This window comes from Apostichopus japonicus, chromosome 3 (genome assembly GCF_037975245.1).
Source record: "Apostichopus japonicus isolate 1M-3 chromosome 3, ASM3797524v1, whole genome shotgun sequence".
Lineage (NCBI taxonomy): Eukaryota > Metazoa > Echinodermata > Holothuroidea > Aspidochirotida > Stichopodidae > Apostichopus > Apostichopus japonicus.
In genome coordinates this window covers 12,250,024-12,275,547 of record NC_092563.1, presented here as the reverse complement: position 1 = coordinate 12,275,547, position 25,524 = coordinate 12,250,024, and the positions used below count along the sequence as shown (strand labels likewise).

At 37.0% G+C, this 25,524-nt stretch overlaps 1 protein-coding gene across 1 annotated transcript; it reads left to right on the top strand.

The window, feature by feature from the left end:
• Positions 1-371: 371 nt before the first annotated feature.
• LOC139965453 (uncharacterized) lies at positions 372-25,510 on the top strand. The gene is made up of 8 exons (XM_071967796.1): positions 372-519; positions 820-1,796; positions 2,283-2,550; positions 4,093-4,367; positions 16,317-16,454; positions 16,874-17,788; positions 18,390-18,657; positions 20,584-25,510. The coding sequence occupies exons 2-8, from the start codon at positions 876-878 to the stop codon at positions 20,814-20,816; spliced, it is 3,018 nt and encodes a 1,005-aa protein (XP_071823897.1). The 5' UTR covers positions 372-519; positions 820-875; the 3' UTR covers positions 20,817-25,510.
• The last annotated feature ends 14 nt before the right edge of the window (positions 25,511-25,524 follow it).

Sequence of the window (25,524 nt, the reverse complement as noted above, 5' to 3'; positions counted from 1 at the left end):
GGACACTGTCTCTGGAAAACTGACAAAATTTCATCCAGAGATGACCCGTATGATGATCGCTATCTATCGAAACTCCAGGATTTTTAAACAAACACGAATAGAGATCCGAGTTCACGGCCGGGTCCAGCTACTACAAATGAGTCGGTTGCGAGAAATCCATAAGTAATGTGAAAATATAAGACCGCGTTTACGTTCATTGGTTAAGTGAACATGACTGCGTGAAGTGTAACGGCAGGATTAACCCTCTGTAGTACTTTTCAATGAAATGTGAGCGTGTGCAGTGATTGCGCAATTGAATTGTAAACAAGTGTCAAAGTGCAAGTATCTTGTGATACTGCAGCCTGAATCTGCATGTGCATGTCAACACTAGTCTTCTGAATGGTGGTACTGAGTCACAGAGCAGCACAGCAGTCGTCAGTTAAAGAACTTGAGGTTGTGAGCAAAGACTGGGATTGCTTCGTGACTTTCGATTTACTGGCCTTTAGATCACAACTTCGGAATCACACTCTTCCAGGGGAGGTATTTTCGATCTATTAGGTTTAATTATTTTTGTGTGGAAATGTTCCTATTTTAACATGTATACAACTACTGTATAACTAGCTGTTTAAGCCTAATCTAGTTACTTGTGTCATTTTACGGCCTAACCATTATGACAGTATCACGTTTGAGTATCATGCTAATGAAATTGAATTAGTTAAAAGATAGCGATATGTGGTTTGAAGTTTCAGCCGATTAGATCCAATTTGACCATAATTCCTGATATTGTCAGATACCTGTTTCTTGGTGTTAAAGCTTACACAGTAACATTTTCCTTCACAGCACCTACATCAAACGTCTGTAACGAAAAAAATCTTTCACAGGGAAGAGAAGATTTGATGTTACTCAAAATGTCCACATTAGAGAGTGAATATTCTAACAATAAAAACCAGAATGTACTTAATAACCAATACAGAAGGGTGCGAAGTAGAATATTTTCACGGAAGCGACACTGGAAAAATTTGTTTGTCTTAAGTCTGACATTCTTGTTTTGTTTTACTGCCTATGGAGCCATTCAGAATATACAGAGCAGTGTAAATACTTCCAACGGCTTGGGTTTCCTGTCTCTCGCTATTGTCTATGGCTCTCTCATGCTCTCCAGTTTACTAGCTCCAACAGTCATTAAATATTTTGGAACCAAATGGACAATTGTCTTTGCGACACTTTGCTACTGCATTTATTCCTACGCCAACTTCTTCCCATCATATGCTACCTTAATCCCTGCAAGCTTTCTGCTCGGTTTCTCGGCGGGACCGCTATGGGTGGCTCAGGGAACCTACCTCACTACCTCTGCCATTCAACTTGCCGAATTGATCAATGATGTTCCAGAGTTTGTCATCAGTCGCTTCAATGGTGTCCTGTTTGCCTTCTATCAATCCTACCAAATTTGGGGTAACATATTATCTTTCACCATTTTGGATGCTGGAATGGAGGACCAGAGTCCAACAAATTTCAGCTCTTGTGGTTCCCAAAGTTGCGGTGCCCCTATCGAAAGTAACCCGCCAAGCCCAGGCAAGAATGAAGTTCAACTTTTGTTTTGTATATTTTCTGTGAGTGGCATGTTGGCTGTATTGCTCTCAATGTGCTTCCTAGATGAGCAGCCATCAGCTACTACACGGATTGAAACAGACACTGGATCTTCTCTTTCTCTGGTTTTGTCCACTGTAAGACTCATGGGTAACTTTCAACTCTTCCTGCTTATACCAGTCTTTGTGTATACTGGAATTGAACAGGCATTTATTTTCGGAGATTTTACAAAGGTGAGTCTGAACTTCATACAGTACTGTATATGTGCAAAGAAATAACGAGGTTGGAGCAATATCAAAGACAAGTTGATATGAAAGGACAGATCGTAAAGAAACTTTTCTGCTTTACAGAGTTGCCAAATATTCAGAGAACAGAAACTACTTCACATATACAATCTTTTGAATTTGATGAAAGTTAGTTGCTTTAAGAAAAGCCAAGTCCTTTCCTGTCTGTGCTATTCCTATGTTACATATAAACACAGCTGACAGCCCTTGGTGTTGTTGCAGGTTTGGTGGCCTCGGTCAGAGAGTGTGGTAATTTTAGTATATTTTGTATATTGCTAAAGAATCAGTACGTAAGCTCAGTTGGGATTTTATTTACCCCTAACTAATGTGGCACCAAAAAATCGTTATTGTTACTTTTTCTAAACTCTATAACTATTACATGAAATTCGACAGAAGTGAACCAGTTTCTTCATTTTTCCATTCCTGTGTCAACAGTCCTACATTACTTGCACTCAGAGCATCTCCGCAGTAGGATTAGTTATGATTGCATATGGTGTTTCAGATGTAATAAGCAGTCTCATCTGTGGCCAGCTAGAGAAGATTACAGGCCGAATATTCCTGTTTTGTCTTGGATCTTTGACCCATGCAGGTCTGTTGGTTTACATGTATGTTTGGAAATCAAACCAACAAGATGAGTGGCAGCTATATCTTATTGCAGTTGGATGGGGTGTAGGGGATGCTGTCTTTCTTACACAGTGTGCATGTAAGTACTGATATCTCTAGCAGTCAGTAATGTACAACTCTGTTCACCTATTACAATATACAACCCCTACATGTTTTCCCTTACGTTTCTGCAGAAACCATTTAAGTATTGTGATGAAGTAATAGGTGTACGGTATGCCACCGAGAAGGTATTTTAAGGTAAATTGTAATGTGTGATAAGTAAGGATGCAGGCTAATGTACAAGGAATAATTTAGTGTTCAAAGTTTGTGTAGCAGATTGAAGGCGCTTAATTTTGTCTATTAACTATGGTTATTGTGCCCGAAAGTGCTGAGTTATATCTTTCGACTGGCATAGTAATTTGACAATTTTAAATAGCACTTTATCCGGTGAGAGTTTTTTGGGGAATGTCACATAACTGTAGATAATACTAGTTTCTTATAGTAAGTCCCCATCTGACTAACAGGAATGTTCACCATTCCTCCTACCACCCCCACCCCACCCTAGCTCACTCCCTCACAAATCTCAAAGTAACAAATAATTTAATATCGTATAAGAAGAAAGGATTCTTGTCATACTCAAATGTACCCAAGCTAGAGTGTGTCTTGGAATTTCTCACAGTCTGTACCATAAATTCAATTGGTCTGTCAGTTACTTACTTTGTATTTAATATGTTCAAATGTTTCTTAACCAGAACATATTGACACAGTGGTGATGTTTCTGGTACATCGTCCATATTGTACATTGCACGGTGCTTTCCTAAGTATTAATAGGATTTTATTACCATATCAACTAGTAGCCAGTGTAATCCAGATATGAAGTATGTGTACTATGCCTGCCAAATGTATAACTTGTTAACTACTGAATTAATTGTTGCATAATTCTGGTTCAATCTCTTTTCTTACCCACAAATATTGTGATCATATTCTCAATTACTTAGTTGCATACATTGCCTACTGTATGAGCTATTTATCCAACTTGTGTGAATGCATCAGGCAACAGCAGTGTGAACGATGTCATAGTTAATCATGGTAATTGAGCTGTAAAATGTTCTTGTTTTTCAATGTAACATTTAAATCTCTTAATCACGGAGGAAAATAATATTTAAAAGACAACTGCATTTTTATGAAATTCTAATTACAGAAAATTTTGGCATCTACGCAAATATTACAAATGTACCACCTGTCAAGGATAAATCACCAAAGGAGATTACTAAACCAAAGTAAAGCTTGTGCCAAAACTCTGCCATTACGGCATCACAGATGTTAATACAGTAATCCACTTTCTGGAGCAACAGAGTGTATAGCTAGTCAAAATTAGTGATATTCAATCAACCATATATATCGGGAAGGAGCTTTACTGTTGGCTTAAGATATTGGGATGGGTTTTCAATTAACATTGAGTCATGTTTTTCTTGTCTTTTCAAGATAAATCTTGCATTTTTGACACTGGAAGCAATATGAAAGCTAATTTCTGAACTTCCCAGTCTTTATTTATGTAATTCATGCTCTCTTTTGTGAATGCATTACTCTTTTCCATGGATCTCATTACTTAAACTATGTTCTCTCATTCCTATCTTCGCAGCAATCATTGGCGTTTTCTTTGCCGGTTGTCAGGAGCCTGCGTTCTCTAACTACCGTTTCTGGCAGGCTGCTGGGTATTGCATCAGCTTTGTCTTATCCATTCCAGATGGGATCTGTATTTTTCAAAAAATCATTGGAATTGGTATTTGGTTGTTGTTTTCCATGATCACCTACTTTGTCTGCGAGTACAAAATAAGTAGTTATCGCTGCTTCGTTACTGGGATTTCATCGACAAGAGTTGATAGGCAGCAACAGCAAGCAGTGACATGCAACACTGTCCTTTAAGATAGAAGGGTTATATCGTAGATAAAGCAGGTGGTTGGATTTTGAAACTATGCTCTCTTGCTGTGATGCACAACATTCGAATGGTTTCTGTTATACATTTCAACAAAAGGATTGAGAAAGTTTTTCACCTTTCATAACAAACACCCAAAGCTTTGCCTAGACTGTCTAGAACCATCACTCCGCTGCTTTGCATAAATGAATTTGGACAGGGAAGTCCTCATTACCTGGTATGACCAATAATTCCTCAACAGTCCGATATCGGTGAGAAGATATACTTCCTACAGGCCAGTTACACCCTATAGTTGAGACATTTTTCTGAAAAATAAAATATTACTATGCACAACTTGTTCTGACAAACTCTTTATACTTTTTAATGCCATCTTTTTCCAGTGAAGGTAATAATCAATTAACATTTTCTAAGAATATTGATAATATTTGTAATAATAAAAAAGAAGGACAATCTTGCAGTGCAGAAGTGTAATTCACAGCATTGCTGAAGTTCGGTATACAAATTACTGGACTGAAATAATGTACAGTCACTTTTAATCATCCCATGGGAGCATTATATTGAGACCATTTCATTTGCCTTTGTTTATTTAGCCTCTGAAATGTTACAAACACCATTTTAAAAATTGATGCTGTTGAATGACTAAAATTAATTTTAATCAACTTCAAGAAGAATAGCATCGGTTATTCAGTCAGGGCTAAAAGGTTTGTCTGGCCAGTGGTGTTGCTTGGGTGCTAATTATATTCAGCACCAAGTAGGCCTAATGAAGATTCAACGTAGAGCTATGACAAATTAAGTCATGTTAAAAACATTATTTAACACAAGACTGTCAGAATATGACAAAAGATTGATAATTATGTTATGGCTGACAGCTCAATATTGTCAGTTCCTATCAACAACAAAAATTAGTACAAAAAATCAGTGCATTAACACTGTTAGATTTAACCTGAAATGAAACACGGTGCTTTCATACAATTGACTATATTGCAAATTTCTTTGCCCAAAGAAATCTAATGCATTCAAGTTAGTGTGTGTTTGCATACAGCGTATGTATTTCCGAGATTTTAAACACCAAAGAACCATGTTAAAGTTTGAGTATGATACAGTACTTGGTACAACACTACTCTCAGATGTATGGTAGTCCATAGCTTTTGATTTTGGTGTGGAGGAGATACTTTAACAAAAGGAAATAGCATCGTATTTGTCCATGGAAAACCATATAAATTTAATCAGTCACTCTTGTTACTACCAATTACGAATCATCGGGAGAATTCGTCCATCCCTTAACGAGGAGGTAACTAAGTCTCTTGTCCATTCGCTGGTTACATCTCGTCTTGACTACTGTAATGCTCTCCTGAATGGAACGTCATGCTCCTCAATCAAAAAACTACAGATGGTCCAGAATATATACGGCTGCCAGAATTATCACCAGAACCCGTCGGTACGAACACATCACTCCAGTACTCCGAGACCTGCATTGGTTGCCAATTCATCGCCGGATAAATTACAAGCTCATTCTGCACGTTTATCGTATTCTTCATGATAAATCTCCAAGTTATATGACTGATTTGGTGAAACGCTACACTCCAGCTAGGGCATTACGGTCCCAAAGTCATCTTTCTCTAGTCATTCCTCGTACTAACAAAGTCACAAATGGAGATTGTTCGTTCAGTGCAGCAGGTCCTAAACTCTGGAATTATCTTCTTCATCACTTGAGAAATGTCACATCTATTGACACTTTTAAGAAGTATTTGAAAACTTATCTTTTTAGGCTTGAGTATGGGCATTAATCTTTTCGTTGTTTTATTCACATTACTGTGCCCATTTTTTATGTATATTTATATATTTATGTTCTTTATTGTGGTTTATAAACCTGTCTTATATCATTTTTTACTTTTATTGCTGTTTTTATTACTTTTAGGTTTTCTTAAGTTTGTTATTTTATATTCTAGGTATTGGTTCTTTTGTACAGTGCTCTTGAGCATGTTTTATTTCATGATAACAGCACTTTAACATATGGTATTTATTATTATATATTATTATATAGCATATTGTGAAACCTTCATACTATATAAATTTGTCCATATCCTAATGATTTATTAATGTCATATTTACTTTGGAGATATTCGGTCATCGTTCATTAGGATCATGGCCAAGATATTTATGATCAGCTTGAACAGATGGAACATGTAGAAGCCAATGTACCCTTAGATTTTTTTTTTAGTGTGAGAGGGGAACTCTTTATATATGTTTGTGGCTGTATGATGTGCAAGTACGTTATTGGTAGTAAGTTTATTCAGAGACAATTTCAACCGTTGGAATATTCTCAGACACCTTTTTAATCTGCATGTATAATAAACTAACACGGCGTAAGAATAACAATGTAAGTTTATTTCTGGTTTATTATAGAACGATTTTCCCATATGGTTTTTGCTCTAAATGATTGGCTTATAAAAAGAAGTGCTATTCCTCTTTCACTGTCAAAAATTAAAACAAGTTACAGCCATCTGATTCATAATGTTAACCAAAGTCATATGCTCAGGGTTTAAGCTGCTTTTTAAATTTTATTTAGCTCCCGAATTATTCGTCGAAACTTTCCAACCACATTCGTTAACATTTGTTATCCCATTACAATTGAGTATACCAAATCATGAATAATCTAGACTGATTTGCAGACAATGCCACTGGCAAATATCATTCATAAGAATTTTCACATACTCCAAAGCACCGAACGTCGGAAATCAGTTTTCGCAGAACCACCTGTCATTTCACTTACAAGACCGAGAAAGCTACGGGACATTTTACTTCGGGCATCTTTTCAGGATGACACCTCATCAGAGGCAAAACAAAAACCCAGAAATTACTGGATCATCACCTTGTACACAAAATTGCAATCACTGTGTTATGAAAATGTATCTGATAGTCGTAAGTCTTAGTAAAGCCCTAAAACCTAAACGGCTATGTTCCAGCTTTAGAATTGATTTAGTTTGTCACATAATTTTAGAGCTGAGGGAAATCAAGTTACCACATCAGCTAAAGTATCCAATGTACCTTTAATGAACTTTTATGTTGTCAGCATGAGCAGTGTATATAGTCTTGTCCAGGTAGCAGTGGGCAAGTACAAATGGTGGAGGGATTAGCCTATCTGTAAATATTTTGGATAAGTACCAGATCTAGTTGAGGCAACGCAGCCGGCCAGCGCTAGTTAAGGTTCTTGAATTGACACTATATAAAAATGAAACTTCCTTAAGTAAAATTATCCAGTTGCGGATTATTTTGTTTTGTAAGCGGATCTTGGATAAAATGTTTAAAGAAGTAATTATTTATTTACAAATTACCTGCCCCTTTTGTAAATAGTTTAGGTTATGTTATAATTGCATTCTTGCAAACGCTATGACGTTGAAGCAACACTTGTTTTCTCCAGAATTAACGACATTGAATAATAAGCCTATATGAAACATTTAGTGGCAGCTTATGCAAGCGTACGTAGTTTGTGTACATGCCGTATTTATAAACATTTGTACTAAATTTTAGCTACTGTATATATTAAACGTGAAGGGTAAAGTTTTTCGGTCATATACAAAATATCTGGTAAATAGTGTTTGCTTGTCATATTGGCTGTACAAATCCATCAAGCTACTTCATTGTATTATCAAACTCAAAGTGTACACATATCAAAAGGCTTTCATTAAACCAAGAAGTGAAAGTTCAGTTGCAAAATAGAACACAACTTGAATGTTCCTGCAAGGCTCAGGCATAGAAACATTTTTTTTTTTTTTCATTTCATTTCATTTATTTCGTCTATACATAAGAACAATAGAACAAAGTGGTATAGTATAAACAGGACACTAGAAAAACAATAGTAGTTTATCGAGCTAGCGACCAAAAAATAACAAATAACAATGGAAGAAGGTAACAATTAAGAGAAGAGAAAAATAAACAAGAGATAATCAATACTCAGTCAGCGTAGTTTTCAATTAGGTGGGCTTTAAGTTTGCGTTTAAACGTTACATAAGATTTAACAGTTTTTATATCATTTGGAAGCACTTTCCAGGTTTTATAGCAGTAGTTGTTCAAGAGTAATTGAACAACTTGCTTATATATTATCTGTTTATTGGCGGAGATGTTTTGACGGAGATTGACGAGAAGCACAGGTGTCATGAACAATTTTTGTTATCATACTAGTTCTTCCAATTTCTCAGCATGCATATACTCTTGAAATGCAACACTTTTAGAGCAATCTTTACATATCGATCACATTATTAGCATCCAAACATTATATCCATATTGTGAACGGTAAGAGTAAACACAAATTCTAGAAGAGTTGCAGAACACCATAATACGTATTTTGTAAAACGGTTAGAGGACTGAATTGTGACCCAAAGAAATGCTAGATATGCTAACATGACCATAACATATGTTAACTGGACACACTTTCCTTTGGGAACTGTTTAGAGCATTAGAATATGTATTTGAAGTTTAATCAACGATTTGCAAACTCCATGAATTCATAATAATTATTGAAACAACTCTGAGTCTTTCATTGAAGTTTGGTACACTTTAAAAGTGATGTTACCCTTTGCTTCAGTTTATAGTTCCTTTAAAATGACAGCCCAGTCCAACATTCATTTTAATATATAATTTTGGAATATATTCTGAGCATTAGGGAAGTTGGCATAAAATTTCTATACGTTTCTCGTCGGGGGTATTCGGAGTGAGAGTTGCCTTCTCCTAAAAAGAGTGGAATTTTGAAACCCTGGTTGACCTGATACCTTAAGAAAAGCTTTGACAGATCTCATGTTTAATATTTGTGTGTCCCACATTGAGTACATGGAGCCTATTGGTTTTACTAGAGGTCAAAAGTCATTTGGGTTCAACTGGTGTCATGATATCCCAACATGATATCCCAAAAAGAGAAGCTTTGTCTAATCTCATGTTTAGTTGTTAGTGTATCACATTGAGCGAAAGAAGACTGTCGGCTTTTGCTTTGTTGGAGGTCAAAGGTCAAATTGTTGAAACCTTGTGAAAAGGATATCTCAAGAAGGGAAGCTTGGTCAGATCACGTGAACTTAGTTTATATGTGTACGACATTAAGTTGAAGAACCATGATGAATTTGGTAGATATCAACGGTAATGTTAGGTCGACTGGGTCAAATTGTGAAAGCATTGTCAAAACAATACCTAAATGCTGAGTAGAAGAAGACAATAAGTATCCATTTCGATCATCAGCTGCCAATGTGAATATTGTTTTCACATCTCCATGCCTTTTGTTGTATTACTAGAATTGAAGTGTGCACTTTGCATTCTGGTTATTTATATATATATCAAACATAAATTTGGCTCTATGATCCCGTAAATTGCGATATAACGTGAATTTCGTTTGGGGAATTCGATTTTCCTAACTATATGAGTGTTTATTCTCTCTGTTATTTACCATTCTCTTTTAGGTGGTCGGTGATTACAAAGATAGGAAAGGCATACCATCACTGCTACCATAGCGTGGAGTTGCTAAAGACGTGCATGCGACATGCTAAAGACGTGCGACATGTAGGCGATAATATTGATTTATGCTATCTAATTTAATAAAATAGAAACTGTTAATCTGTAACAGATGAATGTGATATTGTGTTGGATTTGGGAAGATTTATACGTCAGGGGATGGCTATACTTAAAGAAGTGAATGACTTGTTGAAGTTCATCATATTGAACAGCTCCATGTATCCATAACGAACTGAAAAAAAGTAAATTATTTCTATTTATATAGGATTTTTTTATGTCGGTTTCTACCCCGATATTTTATATCACAAGGCTCGCAAAGATCCCGTTTGTAAAAGTGACCCCTACCCCCCCCCCCCCCGCCATTCCTTTACAAAAATATCCCTAGTTATTCTTGCATATGATCATTTAGTTTATGGACAAATAAATGATCATATCAGACACATCGTGCTTCTAACACAAGTGACATAACTAATTCTTTAGGCTGTGAGTGTTTGACAAACACCATCTTCTGCTCAAGCACAAAGTATGCAGGAGAAGAGCACACGTATCAGTGGTCACCACACCAGGACAACTTTGCGGACACATATCTATTAGTGGTCTAGAGATAACGAGCTAAGACTGTTTATATAACCTATCACGAACGATGGGAATCGCGAATCAAGTAGCCTTACGTGGCTGTATATTTAGGGGTCTGTACTTTGGACATGGGAGCTGGTACATCATACTGCATGGACTGTTCACGCTATAACATATATCAATGCAGTTAGGAGGAGACTCCGTGCTTGTCACTGGTGCTGCTTGTTTCCCATTGGTGCTATATTTTCATGTCATATAACCCAAAACAAATCAAATTAAACTAGTGAAATAGAAAAAGTAATATTATTCTGACTGAATATGAGTAAAAAAATGGTTGGGCGAAATGACCATGCTGGTTGGGCGAAATGACCAGGCTGGTTGGGCGAAATGACCAGGCTGGTTGGGCGAAATGGTTGTTGGGCGAAGTGACCAGAAAGCGTTTACAAGCAAGTGGCATGTCACATGCACGCACTCTTCTACCTGCATGACTGATAGTTTCATCGAAACCGAAAAACTGAGAAAAACATAGTTCCATTAACTTCCTCTGAATCGTCTTAAAGTTTTGCAACAAAAACAACAATTTGCACGGAATTTGATGAATTACACCATTTTAAATTGGTTTTATATATATGATATGTGGGTTAAAAAACCGTAGTCATTTAAAACCTTTTCAATTGTTATAATTGTGACCAGGTAATAATTTTCTATTTTTTCTTTTAAGTTTCAACTTTCTCAAAAAGCCAATTTGTCGTTATATCATTACTATCAACATATATTTTCCTTTCTCTTTAGACTGCCGTGTAACTAAGAGTGTTCATTTACACAAGAGACAGAAGGGGGGGGGGGGGTACCGAAGAACGCTGTAAGGTCGACAGGTACGGTCCTACGGACGCACGGACACTCATTACTGCCACACGGGCAGTAGAGCCAGAGTCTCCGCGCGCAGCAGTCGCGACTGTCTCGGCGGGGAATTTTGAGGGCATCCCTGAAAACGTTCTTTAAATTAGACGGTTTCTAAGGCCATTCTGTTCCATTTAAACAGCGAGACTTGCATTATCTACTTTCGTCTTTGTCTTTCTTCTTGAAATTAAACTTAGGTAGGTCGACCATGATTGCATATTTGTATCGTGCATACCAACATGTATGGTACGAATAACGTTTCCGCAGTGCTCTTTCAAAACAAATAGGTGTTGCTATTATCTCTCTCTATCTGTTAGTCGATCATTACAGCGAGTCACGTATTATTTACTTTCGTCTTTCTTCTTGATATTAACTGAATAAGACGACGATGATTGAATTGTTTTAGCCAAAATTCTCATTGCACGCTAGAGGCAAAAAACATGTTCAGTGCGTACTAACATGTATGGCACAAATAATGTTTCCGTAGTGCACTTTCAAAGAATAGGTGTTGCTATAATGCTATTATCACTCTCTCTCCACCTCTCTCTCTCTCTCCACCTGTCTGTCAGTCGGACATGCCTTAAAGAGTTAGGCATGATGCTTGGTTTGATAACTTATGTTCCAAGAAATAGAAACATTCGAGCACATGTTTTAGCCTATTTATTTTCCGATTGTTGAGATACTCGGTATAATTATATTCTATGTTGCAATACCAGGGACGTAGCTAAGGCCTGATGATTGGGGGGGGGGGGGGGGTGTAGTGGCTGAAATTCCAACTGGATGGGTTTTGGAGTCAGAAAATTCCGACTGCTGCCTTGTACCCCCCCCCCCCCCGCACTCATCGTCAACAATACGGTCAGTGTCAGTCAGACACACCATCTTTCGCGACTGCACTTTTGTTCCGAACTTTTTGGAATACATTTGTACCTTATGGGGCAAAGTTTTTGCTTATGTTGATGGCACTTTTAAACTTCCGTAGATTAGCATTGAGTGTTTTAATAGTATACCATAGAGACAATGTATATCCCAACGTCGTAGCCAGGATTTTTAAAGGGGAAGTACTTTTTGCGATTGATATGGGGGAGGGGTCTAATGGGAGGAGATTTTTTTGAACAATTGAAGGTCCTTAGATGCGATCTGGTGCAATTTGTTGCCAGTTTCATCATTATCATATGATATCGTATTATCAGCAGATTTTGTTTCCTGTTTGAATTCTTTTACATGTTCTTTTACATAATATATCAGAAAGACAAACATAGTGCTCTTTTACAATTTTTCCAGAAGGATGATTCTTGTCTATTGTCCAATGTCTGGACTTAAATACATTTGACGAACTTAATTGATGGACAATATAAACTTTCATATTTTGTTAGACAGCCAGATTTGCAGTGGCCTAAAGAAAATATCTTTATCTCAGTGTATTAACAGTGTAATAATTATTTATAGGAAGTGCGTATCACGTACGATTGCTAGCTTAGCTTAATAACATGCTGTCCGTGCAACAACTTAGGACGAATCATAGAACGGATGAGAACGAACTTGTCGTCGTCGTTGTGCATACGGTTCGTGACATTCCATCGAGTGAGGTTAGGTAGGCAATATGTATTTTATTACGCAGTTGCCAACTGTAGGTTTGAAATAGGCTATAGGCTAAATTTATCTAATTGCATCTGCCAAACTAAGTAAGTAGTTGAATCAGTAGGCCTTCATGTTATTACGATTATAATCGAGTTAACGGAGCTGACGAGTATTCAAGATCAAAAGAGCACTGACAAAATACCATGCTAAAAAAACAACAGTTTTTAAACATTTTTTCCGATACTCAAAGGGGGGAACAGTTGCTCCCTGCTACCCCTGGCTACGTCCCTGGTATATCCTGAACTTACTTTAAGCTAGCGAACAGGGTCGACCCACCCAATAGCAAAATTAATACATAAATTTTCCGAATTGAAGCTGGCGAACGTTTTTTTTTTTTTTTAGAGTATTCAAAATCATACGAAGTTTTGTATGGTGGAGTATAAGAATCGCGAGATACAATTTCTCAATGTGACGAGGAAAACGTGGTAAATATGACTGATTAAAGGTCAATTTTGATCGAAAATTTTATGTTACTCACAAATTACAAGAACATATGAAAATAAGAGTGCGACAGTCAGAAAAATTAGAGCGCGACAATCGGAAATTCCGAATTGAAGCTGGCGACAGTCGGAAATTCCGACACGGTCGGAAATTCCGACTGTCGTACTCAAATTTTCCAACTATCGTCATTTTTACCAAGATTGGGGGGTGAGACACCCAGTGGCGTAGCTAGGATTTTTTGAGTGGGGGGCCATGGGGGGCTGTTCTTTCTAGTGGGGGGCCGGAGGTTACTATCTAAGCGGAGCGCCACCATGATTGGCGCGGAGCGTACAGAGAAAATTTGAGATTTCAGCACCCCCCAGATCGCAGGAGATGGCAGCTGTGAGGCAAAATAGCAACCAAAAAGATGTGCAACTTTGGTGACAGAAATGCAAGAAAAGTTTTTTCTCTTTCATGCTGACTGGCCTTGCCAACTCAACCAGACTTTTAACTTGAGGGAAGTTGGCATCATTTGCAGGAATTTCAGAATTCCCAATATTTTATATCTTTACCAGTAGTGGAAAATCCTGTTTCGACAGTTTCGTGGCCATAAAAAAAGTTGTTTTGTGGAATATTCAATGACATATATTCATTTGACTCGAGGCAATATATGAATACCTGCAGGGGCGGCGATCTGTTTCAAATATTGGGGGGGGGGGGGGATATCTGCTTGGATGCAGGCGAATTACTGTCAAAGCGGAGCGCCACCATTGGTTGGCGCGCAGCGTACAAGAAAATTTTTCTGGTTTTGATAGCCCCCCAGATGACCGGAAATGGCACATCTCGGGCTTGAAAATGACCAACCAGATGTACACTTTTGCCTGAGAACCAAGTTTTTCCTACTAGTTTTTTTTCATTCATAACCTTTTGTCAAGATTGTCACCAGTCACACATCATGTTCGACCTCATTGCATTTGTAGGTAATTCTACGTAACGCCCCACAATACCCGTCAGCCCCACTTTTCAAGGTTTTAAGCCCATTATTTGTTCAGAATTTGAATAATAAATTCACTTCAAAACATACCCATAATGTTGCACTAAATTTCATCTATGGACAACCAATATAGAAAACCCCCCTCAACCACTAACAGACCGGTCAAAATTGTACGAGTGTAGAGGGAAGTATACTATGATGAAGAATGTTGGTCAAGGAATTTTCGAAATTTCAGACACAGTTAAGTTATTGGTGTACAAATATTAAAACCTCTTATAACGGCTACTATAAAACTTCGATATCATAGAAAATACCAAAAAAATATGCTCGAGGGGGAGGGCGGTCTCCATCCCTTCACCCCCCCCCCCTCCCTTGGCTACGCACCTGCGGTTAGAAATCTTGTAGGAAACAGGCCAAATGGAAACCCAGTGAACCCATATCGATGTGGATCCTATGTATGATTGTACGTACTTACACTCATACACAAGATGCAAACCAAATTTCATTACGGATGCGGTCCGTCTAGCTATTCATTTCGAGAAAAAAAAGTAAAAACTACTTTCGGTCATATATAGTAACAAATTGTGACACGGTTAGACAGGCGCTTTGCGAGGAATTTGCCAAGGGAGGGGCAAAGCTTGTACCCAGACTTTCTAAGCGTAGCGCCACCATAAGTTGGCGCGAAGCGCAAAAGAAAATTTTGGCCGAAAATGCCTCCCAGATCGCTGGAAATGGCACTTCCCAGGCCTTGTAAGTTGCATCTAAGCATTTTCTAGTTTGAAATTACTAGCGATATCATAAAAAAATACAAAACATATGCTTAAAAATAACTATGCCACCAAATATTGGGGGGGGATATAAGATACTGTATCCCCCCACCTAAAATATTGGGGGGACATGTCCCCCCCATGATCGCCGCCCATGAATACCTGATACCTCGGCTCAGTACAAATGGAGCCAATCTTTTGATGGATTGTTGCGCTAGGTGGAAGCACTGAACATATTTTCAGCAGATATCGCTATCACGCAGCACAACAAGGTTCGTGGTGTATGGTCGCAATCGTCGCATCGACCATTGCCATGCCATGCTGTGTGACCATTCAGACGAGAAAATTGTGTAACTCTATTTCCCAAATTATTGAACAAAAAATATTAGCGAATCGCACTGATGAGTGTTTTTTTTTATTTACCCCATTCCCAGTGGGGGGTCCAGTGGGGGGGCCAGCCGGTTTCATGGGGGCCTCGGCCCCCAGGCCCCCCCCGTAGCTACGCCACTGGAGACACCCCCCCCCCCCCCCTCTAGCGACGTCCCTGTGCAATACTAATCTACGGCAACATTTTAAAGTGCGAAATAAGGCCAACGGTTATTTCAGTTCAAAACAGAGCTAAATCTCAACTCTTGGAAAACATTGCTCTTCAAAGAAATGGGACTGAAGTTGTCATAATTTGAAGGATGACAGTGCTAAAGAGAGCATCATTATCTCCAATTTGGGAATAATCTATTGCGGGACATATGCAGACAACATTGGATAGTTTTCCACAATGGAATGTGATGGAATGATGGAATGATATGTAAAATTAGCCTTTTCCGATAGTCCCTGTCCGCCCAGACAGAAATCACTCGACACGGACGTTTATCCCAATTTAATAATGTCCGCCCGGGCAGATAATACTGTCCGAAGGACACAAATTTCCGCATTTCTTGTCACACCGGGTCCAATTACTGCGAATGAGTCGGTTGCGAAAAGTCCCGTTACGTTCATTGGATAGGTGAACATGACTGCGTGGAGTGTAACGGCAGTGTTAATCCTATGTAGTATATTTCATGGCTCTTTGAGCGTGTGCAGTGATTGCGCAATCAAATTGTAAACAAGTGTCAAAGTACATGAGTCTTGTGATACTGCAGCCTAGATCTGCAGAACAGCACAGCAGTCGACAGTTACAGACGGAACTTGAGGTTGTGAGCAAAGACTGGGATTGCTTTGTAACATTGGATTTCCTGGCCTTTAGATTACAACTTCGGAATCACCCTCTTCCAGGGGAGGTAATTGCGATCTAGGTATCTATTTGCAGTGACATTCAAGTTAGTTTTAATTATTTTTGTGTGGAGTTGTTCCTACTTTTAACATTTCATCTATACCCAACTACTGTATAACTATAACTTAGCCTAAGCTATAGTTACTTGTGCCATGACTTACGGCCTAGCCATTTCGACAGTATCACGTTTGAGTATCATGCTTATGAAATTTAATTACTTAAAAGATAACGACATTCAGTATAGGAGGTTTAAAGTTTCAGCCGATTAAATCCCTTTTGAACAGCGTTCCTGATATTGTCAGATACTGTACCTGTTCATTGGTGTTATAACTACACAGCATCATTTTTCTTCACAGCACCTGCATCAAACATCTGTTAAGAAAGAACTCTTTAACTGGGATGAGAAGATTGACGTAACTCAAAATGTCCACCCTTGGGACTGAATATTCTGACGATGAAAACCAGACTTTACTTAAAAGACAATACGAAGTGGTGCGAAGGGAGCGAAGTGTTATATTTACAAGGAAACGACATTGGAAAAATCTGATTGTCTTGAGTCTGACATTCTTGTTTTGTTTTACTGCCTATGGAGCCATTCAGAATATACAGAGCAGTGTAAATACTTCCAACGGCTTGGGTTTCCTGTCTCTCGCTATTGTCTATGGCTCTCTCATGCTCTCCAGTTTACTAGCTCCAACAGTCATTAAATATTTTGGAGCCAAATGGACAATTGTCTTTGCGACACTTTGCTACTGCATTTATTCCTACGCCAACTTCTTTCCATCATATGCTACTTTAATCCCAGCAAGCTTTCTGCTCGGTTTCTCTGCGGCACCACTATGGGTGGCTCAGGGAACCTACCTCACTACCTCTGCCATTCAACTTGCCGAATTAATCAATGAAGTTCCAGAGTTTGTCATCAGTCGCTTCAATGGTGTCCTGTTTGCCTTCTTTCAAACCAACCAAATTTGGGGGAATTTATTATCTTTCACTATATTGGATGCTGGAATGGAAGACCAGAGACCAACAAATTTCAGCTCTTGCGGTTCCCAAAGTTGCGGTGCCCCCATCGAAAGTAACCCGCCAAGCCCAGGCAAGACTGAAGTTCAACTTTTGTTTTGTATATTTTCTGTGAGTGGCATGTTGGCTGTATTGCTCTCAATGTGCTTCCTAGATGAGCAGCCATCAGCTACTACACGGATTGAAACGGACACCGGAACTTCTCTTTCTCTGGTTTTGTCCACTGTAAGACTCATGGGTAACTTTCAACTCTTCCTGCTAATACCAGTCTTTGTGTATAGTGGAATTGAACAGGCATTTATTGTTGGAGATTTTACAAAGGTGAGTCTGAACTTCATACAGTATTGCATATGCAAAGAAATAACAAGGTTGGAGCAATATCAAGGACAAGATAAATTATTGGCCAACATTATTCACAGATTGTAAAGAAACTTTTCTGCTTTACAGAGCGGCCAAATATTCAGAGAACAGAAACTACTTCACAGATACAATCTTTTGAATTTGATGAAAGTTAGTTGCTTTAAGAAAAGCTTAGTATTTTCCTGTCTGTGCTATTCTTATGTTATACACACAGCGGAGAGCCCTTGGTGTTGTTGCAGGTTGGTGGCCTCGGTTAGAGAGCTTTAAGTATATTCTGTCAGCATCCATTATTGCTCCTTTCTTGTAAATGTATACGTTTTCTTTACTTTTGTGATCATAGTGATTTGTGCATAATGAACCCCCCCCCCCCCCATCCTGCCAAAAAAAAAAGGAAGAAGTTCAAGAAACAGTGGTCAGATCAGTTAACATTTCATTCATCCTTAATAACCTTGAACCACAAAATCCTTACTGTTACTTTGCCTAAACCATATTTACATAACTATAACATGGAATTTGTCAGAAGTGAACTAGTTTCTTCATTTTTCCATTCTTGTCTCAACAGTCCTACATTACTTGCACTCAGGGCGTCTCCGCAGTAGGATTAGTTATGATTGCATATGGTGTTTCAGATGTTATAAGCAGTCTCATCTCAGGCCAGCTAGAGAAGATTACCGGCCGAATATTCCTGTTTTGTCTTGGATCTGTGGTCCATGCAGGTCTGTTGGTGTATCTCTATGTCTGGAAACCAAACCAACAAGCTGAATGGCAGCTATATCTTGTTGCTGTTGGATGGGGTGTAGGGGATGCTGTCTTTCAGACTCAGTGTGCATGTGAGTACTCTCTAGCGTACAGTGGTGTACATGAACTCTGTTCATCATTTAAAAACCCTACATGTTTTCCCTTACTTTTCTGCAGAAACTATTTAAGTATTGTGATGAAATAATAGGTGTACAGTACGGCACCTGGTATTTTAACGTAAATTGCAATGTGTGAGAAGTAAAGATGCAGGCTCCTGTACTTGTGGAATAATTTAGTATAGTAGTTCAAAGTTTGTAAAGCAGATTTGAACGAGCTAAATTTTGTCTATTAATAATATTAATAATATATAATTGTAATCAGCAGTTATTTTTACGATGCTCAATCGACCCCAAATGTGGGAGAACCCCGCAAGGGCTTATGGATTGCACATTACACATTTCATGTTAAATGCTATGGTTATTGTGATTAAAACTGTTGAGTTACATATTTCTACTTGTATATAATCAATTTTACCATTTTGAATACATTTTGTGATGTGATACTGAATAAATTATTCCCTGGTGTACTTTAAGCAGTAGATAAATGAGAGTTTCAATGGGAATATCATAACTAATAATAGATACAGTAGTTACTTTATAGCAAGTCCACATCTGACTGACAAACAGGAATGTTCACCATTCCCCCCGCCCCCCCCCCACCACCCTTGCTTACTCCCTCAAAAATCAGTGTCAAATAATTTAATATATATACTATAAGAAGAAAATATGCTTGAAATGTACTCAAATGTGCCCAAGCTACAGTATGTCTGGTAATTTCTCACAGACTATAACATAAATTCAATTTGTCAGTCAGTTACACTCTTTGCATTTAATATGTTCAAATTCAACTTGGCCAGAAAATATTGACACCATGGTGATGTTTTATGTACGTCGTACATCTTGTACATTGCACGGAGCTTTCATAGGATTTGAGTAAATGTACTATGAATACTCAATTATATTATCATATCAAAAAGGAGTACCCAGTGCAATCCAGATATGAAGTATATATGTGTACTATGCCTGACAACTGTGTTACTTGTTAACTACTAAAATTAATTTCTGCATAATTTGGTTCAATGTTTTTTCTTACCCACATTTATTGTGATTATATTCTCACATACTGTAGTTGCATACATGGCTTTCCGTTGGAGCTATCAATCCAACTTGTTCATAGACAACCAGGAACATCAAGTGCAAGGGAAGTTAATTCCTTCAAGGATGTCAAGTTCTAAAGGTTTAAGGGATATTTTGAAGACCCAGGTTGATTTCTAATCAACATTGCTAGAAACTTTCAGCATCTTTACTATATATAGGACAGGATTTTCACCTTTTCTGATACTGTGTGAATGCATTAGGCAACAGCAGTGTGAATGGTGTCATAGTTAATCATGGTAATTGAGGAAAATACAGTAGTATTTTAAAAGAAGGCTGAGCTGTAAAGTGTTTCTGTTTTTCTATGTAATATTTAAATCACTTAGTCACAGAGGAAAATAGTATTTAAAATAAACCTGCTTTTCTAAATACAGAGAACTTTGTCATCTAAGCAAACATTCCAAATATATCACATGTCATGTGATTATGAAAGGAAAGTAAAGCTTGTGCAAAACCTCTGCCATGACGGCTTCATACACTTTAATACAGTCATTCATGTTCTGGAATAACAGACTGATTAGCCAGTCAAACTACAGTAGGTAACATTCAATCAACCATATATAGGAAGGGAACTTTATTGTTGGCTTAAGATATAGGCATGTGTTTTTCAATTACCATTGCATCATGTTTTTCTTTTCTTTTACAGATATATGTTGCATTATCTGACACTGGACACAATATGTAGGCTAATATCAGAGCTTCCCAGTCTTTATTTACGTAATTCATGCTCTCTTTTGTGAATGAATTACTCTCTTCCATGGATCTCATTACTTAAACTCTGTTCTCTCATTCCTATCTTCGCAGCAATCATTGGTGTTATCTTTGCCGGTTGTCAGGAGCCTGCGTTCTCTAACTACCGTTTCTGGCAGTCTGCTGGGTTTTGCATCAGCTTTGTCTTATCCATTCCAGATGGGATCTGTATTTTTCATAAAATCATTGGAATTGGTATTTGGTTATTGTTTTCCATGATCGCCTACTTTGTCTGCGAGTACAAAATAAGAAGAGAAACAAACCAGGTAGTTTTCGCTGATTTGTAACTGGGATTTCATCGACGAGAGTTGATAGGCAGTGATAGCAAGCAGTTCCAACACTGTCCTTTAAAGCAGCATTTTGCGTCCTTTTCTATGATTTTTCTCAACCTCACTGATTCCACGATGCCATAACGACATACATAACTATATCTAATCTATTCAAATCTTACTTCAAATGGTGGCAAAATAGTCGAAAAATTTACAACTTTCAACTTTGTTTTTCTCGAAGATATTTTCCGTTGGGATCCAAATAAACCTCGTCCATAATATGAATATTTAAATGCTACGAACATCATTGGCCAATACGTAATACAACACCATGCTTTATTTGTGTAGCTTGTCTATGGCAGTTGTACCAGAGAGCTGTTAGAGTCCAGCTCCCTGGTTGTACCAAGTTACCAACTCGACGTTTGAATCTATTTTCAGCAACGGCTCATAACTAAACCTGCATCTCTGATTGGTTGATTTCAAACTGGTGGGTTGGGGGAACTGTATGCGGTTAATATTAATGTGTAAATTGTCGGACGACACTTTTCTCATTATCTGCAAATGTCCTTAATTACTCGCCAATTAACGCTTTTGGCAGGGGAAAAACTGGTTAATAAATTAGTTTGCTGTTTTGTGATATGTAAAAAACTTGATGGACTTGTCAAAAAAGTGGGAAACGGCGACCAAACGCAAAATGCTGCTTTAAAGTTAGAAGTGTTTTATCTTATATAAAGCAGCTGGTTGGATTTGAAACTATTCTCTATTGCTTTGCTACACAACATTTTAATGGTTTCTGCAATACAACAAAAGGATTGAGAAAGTTCTTTCACTTTTCATAACAAACACCCAATGCTTCGCCTACACCTACTATATATAACTTTCATCCCACCTAGGCCTATGGCCTGCTTTGCATAAATGAATTTGGACAGGGAAGTCCTCAGCAACCAGCATGACCAATAATTCCTCTCACAGTCTGTTTTGGGTGAGAAGATATACTTCCTACAGTCCAGTTACACTCTATAATTGAGTAATATTGCAGGAAGGTGGATTATTATTATTTTTATATTCAATTTGTCTGGAACAAGTCTTCATATTTTTTTAATGCAATCTTTTGTCAAAGTTTTAATAGATTAACATTTCCTAAGAATATTGATAATATTTTTAATAATAAAAAAGGAAACATCTTACAGTGCCAAAGTTTTATTCATAGTATTTTTGAAACTCAGTATACAAGTTATTGGACTGAAATCTATTACAGTGACAATTTAATCATCTCATTGGAGCATTATATTGAGATCATTTCATTTGCCTTTGTTTATTTAGCCTCTGAAATATTGCAAACAGCATTTTTAAAAATTGGTGCTGTTAAATGACTAAAATAATTTGTAAATACCTTCAAGGAGAATAGCATGGTTATTCAGTGAGAGCTTAAAGGTTTGCCTGGCCAGTGGTGTAGCTTCGGTGCTAAATATATTCAGCACCAAGTAGGCAACCTACATCTATGACAAAGTAAGTCATGCTAAAAATATATTAATTACACAAATCTGTCAGAATCGAACAAAAGATTGATAATTATGGTTATGGCTGACAGCTCAATATTGTCAGTTCCTATCAACAGCAATAAAAAAATCAAAAAAAAAATCAGTGCTCTTGACAATTTTAGATTAACCTGAAATGAAACACAGTGGCACTAGCATTTTTGGGAGCATTTATACCCAACATGCCTGTGTTCTTATAGGAAGTGATTGTAAAGGTTTTTGATGCATTTATTTCATGCTTGGTATATTTTTTTAAGTTGAGAGGAGTCAATTTTAGTTTGGTATAACAATGTTTGTTTGTTTCTATAAAACATCAGGCCATAACTTAGTTTCATACATTTGATTATATTTAAAATTCATTTGTCCAAATCATGAGAAATCTAATTCATTCCAATAAGTGTGTGTTTACATGCAGCGTATATATATATATCAGAGATTTTAAACACGAAAGAACCATGTTAAAGTTTGAGTATGATACAGTACTTGGCACAACACTACTCCCAGATGTATGGTAGTCCATAGCTTTTGATTTTGGTGTGGTGGAGAAACTTTAACAAGTGGACATAGCATACTGTATATTGTGAAACCTTCAAACTATAAATTTGTCCATATCTTAATGATGTATTAATGTCATATTTACTTTGGAGATATTTGGTCAACGTTCATTAGGATCAAAGCCAATATATTTATAATCAGCTGAAACAGATGGAACGTGTAGAAACCCCTAGATAGAGTGTGGGAGGGGGAACTCTTTATAGATGTTTGTGACGTGTTGTCGAGGTATGTAATTGGTAGTTAGTTTTATTCAGAGACAATTTCAACCGTTGGAATATTCTCTCCCACATTTGTAATCTGCATGAATAATAAACTCACATGGCGTAAGAATAACAATGTCAGTTTACATTTGTAATCTGCATGTATAATAATATAACATGGCATAAGAATAACAATGTCAGTTTACATTTGTAATCTGCATGTATAATAAAATTACATGGCATAAGAATAACAATGTCAGTTTACATGTTTAACCTGCATGTATAATAAAATAACACGGCATAAGAATAACAATGTCAGTTTACATTTGTAATCTGCATGTATAATAAAATAACACGGCATAAGAATAACAATGTCAGTTTACATTTGTAATCTGCATGTATAATAAAATTACATGGCATAAGAATAACAATGTCAGTTTACATTTGTAATCTGCATGTATAATAAAATTACATGGCATAAGAATAACAATGTCAGTTTACATGTTTAACCTGCATGTATAATAAAATAACACGGCATAAGAATAACAATGTCAGTTTACATTTGTAATCTGCATGTATAATAATATAACATGGCATAAGAATAACAATGTCAGTTTACATTTGTAATCTGCATGTATAATAAAATTACATGGCATAAGAATAACAATGTCAGTTTACATTTTTCTGGTTTAGTATAGAACGAGTTGCCCAATTAGCGTTTGCTCTAAATGATTGGCGTATGATCAAGTGTAATTCCTCTTTCACTGACGACAATAGAACAAGTTGTAGGCATCTGCTTCATAATGTTACAGTGAACCCAAAGGCATATGCTCAGTGTTAAATCTGTTTGGTTTTCAAATTGAACAAAAGCAGGAACAAATGTAGTACTTCCTTTTTCCCATTGAATCTAGTGATAATGGTACGTGTTATGTTAAAAGCAAACTTACTTTCATTTAAAGGATGACTCAAAGAAAACATTGACTCGTTGTAATTGTTGATACATTCCAAGACAAAAAAGAAGAAAGACAAAGACTGCTTGTTTATAAACTCTAATGACTCAACCAAAACACTTTCTGTTAACTTCATATCAACTACAGACTGCACCATTGGATATCATTCAACATCATTGCCCTTGACAATATACAGTATGTACTACATTGTAAACATTGTTGTTTTAGGCCACAAGACTTATTCGCATTGAGTTCTGTGTTGCCCCTAATAACTGACCTAATGTTGTGTATTAGACTGTACAAGCCAGTCACTTCAAGTGATGAACCCCTCATACAAATTGAAGCATGCAAATTGCATGTAAATTGTATGTATCTTGTATGAAAAGGCTAAAACATGCAATTTGCATGCATGTACATGCTCTACACATGCTGTTTTCATACAATTTACATGCATGCATCCAGGAAGCATGTATTTATGCATGCATGTATTCGAATACATGCGTGTAAACCTTACACTAAGCATGTATCGCAGCAATTAAGTGTCCATTGGGCATGTAAGTTGGTGTATGCATGCATGTAACCAAACTGTCAAACATGTATTTGGACTTAGTTGTTTTATGAATGCTTGTGAAGCATGTATTTTGGACTTTGTCAAATTCATAGTGCATGTATTCAAATTGACAGTGCATGTATTTTGGACTTTGATCAATTTGCAATTGCACACATGCAATTAGTCAATTTGGATGTAATTTTATGGTATACTGTATATAGGATGATTATATCATATTTAATCACAATAAGTTTTGGTAGGAATGAAGAGTTTGATTATTTCTACTTTTCCAGATGAGCTCTTGACATCTTAAGATGCAAACAAGCATTCATTATTTCGAATTTCAGCTAGCTGGTTGTTTCAAGTAACCTCATGCATTAATTGGCAGGCTTGGGGTAATCGTAATCAGTAATCGTAATCGATTACAATCGATTACATTTTTTGAAGTAATCGTTATCGAGTACTTTTGTGAAAATTACAAAGTAATCGTAATCGATTACAATCGATTTCATTTTTTGAAGTAATCGTTATCGAGTACTTTTGTGAAAATTACAAAGTAATCGTAATCGATTACAAGGGCAAAGTAATCGTAATCGTATTACATTTATGATTACAGTGAAATTTGAATGAGAAGGGCAAAGCTAGTAGAAATGATTAAAGCTAATTCTTACTATTGGCTTTTAGTGTGACCAAAGAAGTGTTCCTGCTTCTAGAATTTGGTGGATCAGAATTTGCTTTACCAGAGTTGTTGATGAAAATAATTTACTTTTACTTTGGCCTTCCATGTCCCATGTACTGTGGAATGCCCCATTTCAAAGCTGTTTAGTTTTATTTGGGTTATAATGTAAAAGAGTTTTTAGTTTTGCTGCTATGCAGAAATTATTAGTTTACAAAATATAGTGTTGCATGAAAATCTTCATTTGTTTTACTTTA

Bases quoted from the DNA above. Each gene is read 5' to 3' on its own strand.
- LOC139965453 (XM_071967796.1), top strand. From the start codon at position 876: ATGTTACTCAAAATGTCCACATTAGAGAGTGAATATTCTAACAATAAA. The intron at 1,797-2,282 runs GTGAGTCTGAAC...CTGTGTCAACAG, and splicing joins TTTTCGGAGATTTTACAAAG to TCCTACATTACTTGCACTCA. The intron at 4,368-16,316 runs GTCCTTTAAGAT...GTGATACTGCAG, and splicing joins AAGCAGTGACATGCAACACT to CCTAGATCTGCAGAACAGCA.